Below are 10,781 nucleotides of genomic sequence, written 5' to 3'. Positions count from 1 at the left end.
TTTGTGAACCAGCTTGTGCCACACTCAAGCCAATACGGTCTCGAGTGACCGGAAGTATGCTTCGCAACTTGCATGCCACTGCAACACCCTCAAAACACACCTGCAACCGTGTCATAGACACAATAATCAGAAGAGGACACCGTCCCTATGGGTATACATGCCGAATGACGTAAAGAAAGAATGAAAGAAAGTATGAGAAAGTCTACATTTATATATTGATCGTAACCCAACGAAAAGAGATACTAGCTACGCTACATAGCTTACAACTCCTCGTCGGTGAAGACCTCCTCTCCTCGCTTTCTTCGGGCCATTCGGTCCTTCTTGGCTTTTCGCTTATCGGCAGCAGATTGTTGCTTGACCTTCTTGGCCTTGGCGATGGGGTTACCAAGAGCATCGTACTCGACTTCCTCCTCATCACCAGCCTTCTTGTCAATCCTCTCACCAGAACCTTGACCCTCAACCCAGTTGTGACCGGAGGCCTCGAGGTGACCGTCTCGCATGGCCCAGACTTCGGTACAGATGGACTCGGAGAATTCTCGGTTGTGAGTGATGATGAGAACACCACCCTCGAAGTTCTTGAGGGCAGCGATAAGGGCGGCGAGGGACTCTCTGTCGAGATAGTTGGTGGGCTCATCAAGACAGATGATGTGGGGTCGTCGCCAGGTGGCAGCACCAAGAACGACCTTGACCTTTTGACCACCGGAAAGACCTCGCATGGAGTTGTGGGAGACGAACTCGGACTCGAGACCGAAGTCCTCGAAGTGCTTCTCGATCTCTCGTCGGACCAAAGGCCTCATGAGACCCAATCGCTGAGCCTCTCGGGTGTCGAGCTCGATAACCTTCTTCTCGAAACCACGAGTGATAAGCTCGTCTCGGGAGATCCACATGTTCTCGGCGGAGGACATGCCCTTGAAGGAGACCTCGTACTCGTAAGACTGCTTGAGCTTCTTCCTGGCAACGATCTCGTCGATGATTCGCTTAACACCCTCTTTGATGACGGTGGCACCCTCCTTCATCTTCTGGAGCTCCTCCTCAGTCATGACTCGGTTGGCCTTGTGCATCTCCTCCAAGTCCTCACCGGTCTGGTATCGCCAAAGCATGTACTCGAGAGGGGTAGAGTCGAGATGGTTGTCAATGTGGTGGAAAGCGTGTTGGGCAACGTAACCGATGACCAAGTTAGGGTGCTTCCAGACCTGACCACCAAGGTTGGGCTCGGTCTCACCGGTCAAAAGCTTGACAAGGGTAGATTTACCGGAACCGTTGGGACCGAGAACGGCGACACGAGAGGAGAGAGAGACCTGAAGAGAGATGTCGTAAAGCTGTTGGATGGGAGAACCAGGGTACTGGAACGAGACGTTTCGCATCTTGAGAAGCGACTTCTCCTTGGTCTTGACACCGTCGAGAAGAGGGGGAGCAGGGAGCTTGAACTGGTAGTCCTCAGCAACATCGAGCTGGTAGTAGGACTTGGCCTCAGGGACGTGCTGGACGAAGTCCTCGAGGTTACCGGGATATCGCTTAAGCTTGAAGTTGTTGAGGTGGAGAACGTCGGTGACGGTTCTGTTCAAGAAGTCGGAGTCGTGAGAGACGATGATGGAGGTACATCGGGTGAGGGATGTAAGGTAGTCGATCAACCAAGTGACGTTGAGGACATCCAAGTGGTTAGTAGGCTCGTCGAGCAAGAGGATATCGGCCTTGAAGAGGATGGCTCGGGCAAGAGCGAGCTTCATCTTCCAACCACCAGAGAGCGAACCGATAGAGTGCTTTTGCTTAGCCTCGTCGAAACCGACGTGCTCAAGAGTGCTCTTGATCTCCTCAGGAGATGCTTGCAATCGGTCGTCACCGAGAACCCAGTCGATGATAGAGATCTCAGCCTCGGAACCGTCAATGTCGTGTTGAACGTAGAAAGTTCGGACCTCAGTGGGGGGAGGGAAACCATCGACCTGGTTGTTGATGATGGCGTTCATGAGGGTAGACTTTCCGGAACCGTTTCGACCACAAAGACCGTATCGGTGTCCTCGCTTGAGTCGCATGTTGGCGTGGTGGAGCAAGATCTTGGCACCGTAGGCCAAGTTGAATTGCTCAATGTTACACAAGTCCTCACCCTCCTCCTCGTCGGCGAACTTGACGTCGTCGGTCTCAGCCTCGTCGGCCTTCTTCTGGAGGAGCTCTCGGACAGCAGGGAGAGAGTCGTATGTTGGGAGAGCGAGCTTGAGGTAAGTGGGGAGAGCAGCCTCCCAAGTAGACTGGTCGAAGGTGTGGGCGTTGACGAGCGAAGCGGCAAGGACACCGGCGTAAGCGAGACCAGGGTTGGACTGGTCAACGGAAACACCACCGTGCTTCTTGATCATGGCAACGAGGTTGGTGGCAAGAGCAGGGCCCTCAGCGATAGGAAGAGGGGGGAGGTCGGAACCGTCGGACTCGGCAGGGACCTTACCGATTCTTCGGAGGGTAACGATAGCTCGGTTGGCAACAGCTCGAGCTTCAGGGTCGGCAATGGTCTCGGCGGTCTTGATCAAACCGGGAAGCAATCGGGGAAGGAAAGGTCGGACAGTGTACTCAGAGTCGACAAGCTTGGACATGTTGTCGGCAATAACACAGACCTTTCGCTTGGTGGCGGTGGGTCGCTCATCGAGACCTCGGATAAGCAGAGGAGCGATAAGGGAGATGGTAGGGGCGGTGACCTCGGAAACGAAGGTGGTGGCAGAAAGGAGTGTGATGGTCTTGGGGACCTCCTCGATGGGGTTAAGGAGTGACTTGATCAAAGCGGGGATGAATTTCTCGATCTGTTGTAGGAGTTGATCAGCGCAATTCTGTAGTTTGTGAAAATTTGAATACTCACATCCTTGTTCTCGACAAGAGCACAAGCCTTCTCAAGGGTGACCTTGGCAGCCTTCTTAACGTCGGCCTTGGTGTCCCAAACAGCCTCGGCGAGGACGGGGATGAGGTCAGGCATCGCCTGACCCATCTGTCGAGAAGCCGAAGTGATCAATTGCTGGAGGACATCGAGACAACCAGCCTTGATTTGCCATTTACCAGAGGTCTTGACTTGGTTAAGCAAAGCGGGGAGGATGACGAAGGTGGCCCAGGGGTTCATGGTCTGGACGATGGCCTTGACGGCGGCGAGGGAAGACTCCTTGACGGCCTTCTCCTTGTCACCGAAAGCCTCGAGAAGGTTGGGGAAAGGAGTGTTGGCGGCAGAGGAGACGACGTAAGGCTCAAGGAGAGCACCGGCACCGTTCTCGCAGAGGGTGGAGACGACGCTACCGGCAGCCTCTCGGGCAGCAGCGGACTTCTTGTCGGTGAGGGCCTATGAAACGTAACACGCGTGTTAGCAAACTGAGACTACCAGAAAATTTCCGGCCTGGTTCCCACACGCGTCGCCACCTTGAAAATTCGCAGATGGCGATGCGGTATGACCAAGACAGAAACATGAAAAATTCAGCTCACCTTGACGACGGCATCGTTGAAACCGATCTGGGCAAGGAACTCGACGCCGTTCTTCTTGACGGCGGTGGCAAGGGCGAGAGCAGCCTCGTCACGGGCAGCCTTGTCGGCGACGAAGACGGTGGCGAGGTCGAAAGCGCCAGCCTTGGCGGAGGGGGCAGCAGCGGCAGCAGCGGGAGCCACTGAACGCGATTAAAGGACACATGATTGTCAGCAAGCATGTCCTCTCTATCTCTGTTCTGCTTGCGGTACTCACTGATGGATATCGATATATTAAACGGTTAAAGGGGTAGGAGACGAATCTATCCTTTTTTTGGTTGGTTTGATTGAAAGGTTTTTTTGGTCTAGTCTTCTTTCAATGAGAAGATGATACAGCGCACTTCTAAGGATTCAGAAACCAGAGAGTGTGGGTGATATGTGTGAGAGAGACGTGCTTGAGCGCGATGATAGCGACTACAAGAGAGGAAAAAGAAAGAGATGAGAAAGGGGGAATTGATAAGGGAGAAGTTGAAAAGAGAGAAAAGGAGAAGAAAGATGGATGGTTGAAATAGAATTTGAATTTTTCACCCTTTGCCTTTGGAATGGGATTGATTGGGGGACAGCTATATCAAAGTAAACGGGGGGGGGCAAACGTGGAGCGGCGAAAAAAGAGAAAAAGCGATTGCAGCATAGCTAATCAAAATCTCATTCAGTACGTCAAAAGCCAATGAATTACCCAATCAGGGAACCCGTACAAAAATCTTGCCACCGGATTTTCTCGGCTTTTCCATTTGGTGCACAGATGCGGCTGAAGAGTGGCACAAACGAGGTGTAGTAAGAGACGTGTATGACTTCCCAGATTTGATGATAACGTTCATAACCGTTTGAGTGAGCAGATTGAGAAAATTGAGAGATCGAGGCACGGACGGTGAATCTCGTCGCGACCTTGTAATATTAATCCGGCAGACGGGCATTGCTCGGCACGATGATTGAGCAAAGCGAATGACGAGAGTCTGTTTTTCTCTGCACCACTGTCTCAGTCGCCACTCATCATTGCGCAAACTATCGGTGCAAGTGGCGAATATTGAACAGGCTCGGCAAGCCTTATTGACCATATCAGTGTCTCATATTAATGCAATTATGAATACAGTCTACAACACTAACAAACTACATATGCTAGACACCAACCTTGAATGCATCCGTGCGTGACCTTTGACGCCGTCTCAACCCCACTTCCTCACCCATCCACACTCTACACAGCTCCAAAACTCCATAGCTCTCGGACCTGCACCGCAAAACTCACACCACCATTGATCCGTTTTGATCCCGTTCCCGGCTCTACTTGACAGAGCCTTGGGTCGGGGTGTATCACACGCTTCGCATGATGTGGCAGATGGTGTATTGATGAGAGTACATGTGGAGCAAGACCATTCTCCGTCAGGAAGGATGAGCGAGGTGTCCCTTGGAATCGGGTTGCTAGTGCGCCTGATTGATGTACTTGTTGTCGTCGCTTGAGGTCTTCTGGCTTCAGTCCCTTCTGGTATCGACTTCTGAGAGTTTGCAGGGTTCCTCTTGACTGGTATTGGGTCATCTTGAGTGAGATCGATCACTTCGCGTTCCCGCACTTTGGGTACTGTTGCAGGGCCGTTCGCTTCTATAATGGGTTTCGGAACATCCGGAAGGACTGGCTGTGGTCCCAACGGTTGTTCCTGCTGCTCTTCCAGTATGTGGTCCGGTTCGAGATCAGCGGCATTAATGCCGACGCTTTCCTCTTGAGCCCTTTTGACCTCTGCTTCCACCTCTCCACTATGATCGGTCTTACAAGTCTTGTCGTCTCGTATTCTTCGCTCTGCAGCCTTCCAAACGATCATACGTCAGCATTCTCTTGCTCAGCTATGATGACGGAGACTTTGATACTCACCTCAGCGATGATCTCTTTCATACTTCGGCCGTCCCTCACCTTTCCACCCAATACTCCACCTTTCCCAATGACTCGCGCCGTTGCCAATCGCTTCTCAGCAGCTGCTAGACCTCTGACTTTGCCTTCGTACTCGTTCACTTTGATACCTTGAAGATGGTTACCATTACCGTGGAAGCCTTCACCTAAGCGGGATGGGATAGTGTCAGCCTCGTACATTTGCGACAGAGCGATGACCAAGACAACGATGAGGACACATGCGAAGACCGAAAGGTGGGATGAGAAACAGCCGCTGAACATACCTGAATAACCCTTTCGTTTCAGGTCATAAAACTCCTCCTCTAGCTCCGCAAGTAGCTTGTAGAATTTGGCATCATGCGGTCCATGTTCAATATGCGTGAGCTGTGAGACGACGAACGAATCGTCAGCCTAATCCCATCACAATACGAACGACTAGGACAAACTCGAACTTAGACAACGAAGAGGATAAGGGCTCAACATACCTCATGCAACATGACTAAGACGAGCTGTTCATATTCGTAGAATGTATTTTCGGCACCGGGGGGTCTGAGACGGAGGTTGATCCGTTGTCCTGCATTCATGTTGTTTCCCAATAAAGCTGGGTTGGCGGGTAAGAACTGATATGAGAGATGGACACTCAGCCTCATAGAGTGTAGATTCATACGTCAAAACTCACCTCTGCTAGAGTACCGACCTTCCACCCCCTCTTGTTCATGATCGGCTTCACTTGACTGGCAATCTTTTCGAGGAGAGGTCTGGTTCGAGGGAAAAGGACAAGCAATACGCAAAAGCAAAGCGCAGAACGGACGTTGGAAACAAGGTGATGATGGTCAAGTATTCGATCAGCCGTGTATCAAGGTTAGTATGGTGCAAAGACTCACCTCGCCTCTTCTGACCGAGGTCGTTTGGGAAGATGTTCGAATCGACCTATCAACGACATGGCGTCTAGGCTCTCTGTCTGTCTTCTGACAAAAGCTCGCAGATAGTATGAAGGATCGGGAGGAACGTTATCTCGAGCCGTTTTTGTCGTGCAAGAGCATGTTGTCGATGAGGTGTCCGCCGTGTAATGTTCTAGATATTGATTGAACATCGCTCAAAAGATCAAGATTGCGCGTCGTTGCTGAACAAAGTGCGGACATCACCGGTGGAGGTGGGTGGCAAATCAACGTGCCAGTAAGTGGCGGTGACATGCTGCGATGTAGAGGCATTTGTGAAAAAACCATACATGCTTTCGCGCTTGCTACAGCCTTGAATAAGCGTTTCTGCATCTGAATAACATCTACTTCTCTCGTGTTCTACAAAACTACAAAACTAATCATGATGACAACCTCTTCTCTTTCTGAAAAATAACATACTCATATGACGTTCCAGATTCTAGTTCGCGAACACTTCAGGAGAGAATGGATAGTCGGTATAACCGGCTCTGATATCTCCATCTTTACCTCCGTAATAAAGCTATTCCATAGTAACAACTCAAGTCAGCGATTTATCCCCGACTCAGTAGTGGGCTACCGTCATGCCGAACTCACCTGCATGACATCCTCGTTCAAGGGTGTACCTTCCTGGACTCTCTGGTAGAAATCGGGATTACCGATGTACGCTCTTCCAAAGACCACTGCCTCTGCGTGAGTCTCCGCCAAGACCTTTTCAGCTGATTCGGCAGTATAATCGCCGTTGACGATGAATTTTGTGTTCTTCAACAGATCACCAAAAGTGGAGATCATGTCCAGGGCGTAACCTTGAGGGACACCACCGTGTTTGGGGTCACCCCACTCGTTGTAGTTTGAAAGCTGGATATAGGCGAGACCGAGCGTGTCGAGCTCAGTGATGTATGCTTTGAAAGTTTCTATTCGACCTTCTTTCGTACTGTTGTAGGCGTCATTGTAACCACCACCGGGGGAGAGCTTGATACTAACATAGTTAAAACAAAAAGTCAGCGGATTGATTGAGGAAACGCGAATACAGCGTACTCACCCAACACGGTCAGCTCCCCAAACGTCGATTGCTCGCTTCACCGCCTCCAAACCGAACCTGATCCTGTTCTCGACACTACCACCCCATTTGTCGGTACGGATGTTGGCGATATCCGACAAGAACTGGTCGATCAGATATCCATTCGCAGAGTGGATCTCGACACCGTCAAATCCGGCAAGTTTGGCCATCTTTGCAGCGTGGGTGTATTGGTCCAAGACGTAGGTTGGATCAGGAAGGGCCGTAGGAACGATGTGACCCGGTTTACCAGGTAGGTGTCGGAACTGTCCAACGTACCAGCCATACCCATCAGCAACATAGACATGCAAACATTCCATAGGAGTCGAGCACTCACCGTGCCTTCACCGCCTCTTGCAGGGACATTACTAGGACCCCAAACTGGGTCACCGCTCTTCTTCTGTTCATCCATGTCGGTATGACACACTCGTCCGGTGTGCCACAACTGCGCGACAATCTGGTTCCCCTCGGCATGTACCGCGTCTGTCACCTTCTTCCATCCAGCAGCATGCTCTTCGTCCCATATTCCAGGAGCGTGAGGCCATTCTGTACCCTGTTGGGCGATCAGAGTACCCTCGGAAAGGATCAGTCCTGCACCAGACTCTTTGGCTCTTTGGGTGTAGTACTCGACATTGACATCGTTGGGGATCGTCGTGGCTGCAAAAAACAAAGGATTCGCCAAATGTCAGCTTGAGCTCTGCGCAACGCGACATGAAGTCACATCGTCTTAATGGTTGACGGGTGTGATGTACCGATGGGATGATGTGAGGTTCACTCACGGACAGATCTGTTCCTTGTCAACGAAGCCATGATAGTTTTATTTCTGATTGTCAAAGCACCCAGCTGAGTCGACCCGGCAAGGTGAGGGAATTTGTTAGTAGTGATAGCCATGGTGCGTGATGCTAATGATGGTTGTTTATCTTTGTATATGAGAGTCTATTTGTTCTAAAGGGATCAGGCTAGGATCAATTTGATTGCGATTTTATGGAAGAGAGAGCGAGGGAGAAATGCACCCAGGTCTGCTTCTGGTTATATACATTTTCCAAGAGGCCAGTCTCGTCTCAGTCCCAGTCTATTCTAAAACCTCTGTCCAGGTGTCATCGTTTACCTAATTCCAGGAAAAGACATCTTAGTAAGCAGCTGGAATAACACCTCTGAACCGTATCGGCCGGTTAACATCCACCGTCTGTAAACGCTGCATTTGCATTTTGAAGACTAAACTTCATCCAAACACCGGTGGAGGTCGCACGTCGAGATCGAGTGATGACGACGGGAATCATGAATCATGAATCATGAATCATGATGGAATATGGACGGGTGGAGAAAAACCGGTGGAGGGTACGTTGACGGAGATTCCGGTGATCGAGAACACGGCAAAGTACGACGTGAACGTCGGTCAAGCGTGGGAAAACTAGATCTGCTAGATAAGTGGACTTTGTGCGATCTCCTTGGAACTCGTCCTCCTTACGGGCTCAGCATGTGCGCTTGACAACATCTGGTCTGTCTTTGACGTCGCTCGTATGTACCGTATCCACTTACAGCCCATCTTTGACAACACGCCCGCGCAAGCAATTGATCGCTTCATATAGACGTGATTGCTACAAGATGACTCAAGTGCTCGGTCAAGCGCTCGTTGGTATAGCCTGTCTTGCTCTATTACATGGTGGGTGTTACCGCTCCTACCTTAAGCTGTGAATGTGAGCTAACGACTCGCGGTTGTTCTAGCTGCATTCTCTACATATGAGCGTAAGTCATAACACTACTGCAGCATGCAAATATGCTTGTCAGGTCGCGTTACAGTGTCCATTGGCTCTAGCTAATCAATCTCGGGTGCGACGATTAGACTTGTCAATATTGAAAGCGCTGTCGAGACCAACTACCACACTTCCCACATCCGTACGTTATGGATGTCGTTCATCAATCCCGTTCTTCTCATCATCGACACGACGCTTGCCTTATAATGTGTCTCTTCTGATCGGAAAGAACACCCAGCTGATATTTCGGTGTAGATCATCGTCGAAGCCCTTGTCTCCTTATTGCTTTTCATACCGGGTATTGCACTCGCCTCGGGACCCTTGAAAGACGTCACATATCGAGGAGAGTTGGCTAAGAGGTGAGTCGCATGTGAATGGTTGTATTGAACACTGGAAGCTATTCGGACATCAATCGCTGTCACCGGTCAGAGCGGAAGGAAGGTCATCTGCTTTTGCCAGGGTCCGAGCGGGTTGGAAGATCAGGAGATGGGAGATCATAGAATGTTACAATGGCGAGGCAGCCTTCCAATGCAGATGGCGCATATGAGACGGAGCTGACCACAATTCACCGTCTATATAGGAGCATTGACGACGCAGATGCCAGGATGGGCTTCATCAGACTCTCAAAGAGGGGTAAAGCGTTGTTTGGTGATTTGGACAGATCAAAGTAGTGGTATTATGAGATACGTGGTATAATGCATATATGTATAAGCGACACCATGTTACCGTGATAGCTCCATCTCCTACAAGGAACGCTTTTGGTATCAACAACTCCTCTGATCGGGTCCACCCCTCATCTTTCTCTCAGAGCCCACTTCAATCCACCCCATCTTCTGCCCTCTCTTTCAACCCCAAAGTTAGGTCCCTTCTTTCCACCCAATCTCTCCCTCTGAGAGATACCCTGCCATCTCCCTCGCCCATCTACCCAATCTTGAACTCGGAGATTTGGTGGAAGTTCGCTCGCTTTGGCGAGGAGATGGTCGGATGGGGTAGGTGATTGACGAAGGGGGTTGACGAGAGGATTGGCAACGAGAGGTCGGACATGGGGACGCAGTTGAGGTGGAAGGGTTGAAAGGGGGATGAAACGGGGCATTTTGTGTATGCTGGTAAGGCTTTGAGTGTCAGTGTCATTGATACTACTGGATAGAGGTTAGTGGAAGATCACTTACGGATTAGTTGTTAAGACGTATGACAGATCGGGGAGTGTCGGAGCTATATCGAATGAGTCTACGCAGATATATTTTGGGCCGGACCTCTTTCGACGCGCAGTGGCAAACAGAAGCTGATGCTGGGGGCGTGTAGGAGATGTGTATGCGATGGATGACAATGTCTGGATCTTCAAGAATCAACGAAGACGACAAGTAACCTTTGCTCGAGTTTTCATTCAACAATATCTCTGCTGTCTCGCTCCTGTAGAGATTTGATTCCGCTGAGATCCCTTGTGGTCACGTGATCTCTTTCGCGATAATAAGCTAATTCCGGGTCGTGCAACTGTGACGCATCCCCTCTCACTCGCACTGACCGCCGCTGCATCCGACTTATTTGAAAGTGCATCTTAGACTTTTCAACTCGTCTCCTCAACAGTCTTAATACACAGCGCTATACACGAATCGTCCTCCTTCGACTCAATCGACAAGAATCTCGAAGTGGCAACTGGAGTCTCTTTCGCCGCGCTC

General features: G+C 50.5%; 4 protein-coding genes across 4 annotated transcripts; 1 reads left to right on the top strand and 3 right to left on the bottom strand.

Moving 5' to 3' along the window:
• Positions 1-260: 260 nt before the first annotated feature.
• CI109_102779 (uncharacterized protein) lies at positions 261-6,302 on the bottom strand (the record flags this gene model as incomplete). Its single annotated transcript, XM_065967197.1, has 9 exons — positions 261-2,783; positions 2,840-3,307; positions 3,448-3,626; positions 4,727-5,279; positions 5,345-5,526; positions 5,644-5,743; positions 5,845-5,979; positions 6,039-6,117; positions 6,244-6,302. The coding sequence occupies 9 exons, from the start codon at positions 6,300-6,302 to the stop codon at positions 261-263; spliced, it is 4,278 nt and encodes a 1,425-aa protein (XP_065823269.1).
• A 434-nt stretch (positions 6,303-6,736) lies between these two features.
• On the bottom strand, positions 6,737-8,242 carry CI109_102778 (uncharacterized protein; the record flags this gene model as incomplete). Its single annotated transcript, XM_032006045.1, has 5 exons — positions 6,737-6,817; positions 6,892-7,273; positions 7,337-7,617; positions 7,689-8,008; positions 8,131-8,242. 5 exons carry the CDS (start codon positions 8,240-8,242, stop codon positions 6,737-6,739), a joined length of 1,176 nt encoding a protein of 391 aa, XP_031859626.1.
• Positions 8,243-8,956: 714 nt separating this feature from the next.
• On the top strand, positions 8,957-9,776 carry CI109_102777 (uncharacterized protein; the record flags this gene model as incomplete). Its single annotated transcript, XM_032006046.1, has 5 exons — positions 8,957-9,014; positions 9,077-9,097; positions 9,195-9,247; positions 9,361-9,464; positions 9,686-9,776. The coding sequence occupies 5 exons, from the start codon at positions 8,957-8,959 to the stop codon at positions 9,774-9,776; spliced, it is 327 nt and encodes a 108-aa protein (XP_031859627.1).
• Positions 9,777-9,898: 122 nt separating this feature from the next.
• CI109_102776 (uncharacterized protein) lies at positions 9,899-10,198 on the bottom strand (the record flags this gene model as incomplete). Its single annotated transcript, XM_032006047.1, has 1 exon — positions 9,899-10,198. One exon carries the CDS (start codon positions 10,196-10,198, stop codon positions 9,899-9,901), a length of 300 nt encoding a protein of 99 aa, XP_031859628.1.
• Between the last annotated feature and the right edge of the window lie 583 nt (positions 10,199-10,781).

The sequence above is a fragment of the Kwoniella shandongensis genome, chromosome 5, assembly GCF_008629635.2.
Source record: "Kwoniella shandongensis chromosome 5, complete sequence".
Classification (NCBI taxonomy): domain Eukaryota; kingdom Fungi; phylum Basidiomycota; class Tremellomycetes; order Tremellales; family Cryptococcaceae; genus Kwoniella; species Kwoniella shandongensis.
The sequence above is the reverse complement of the archived record's forward strand: the minus strand, read 5'-3'. Positions and strand labels throughout refer to the sequence as shown.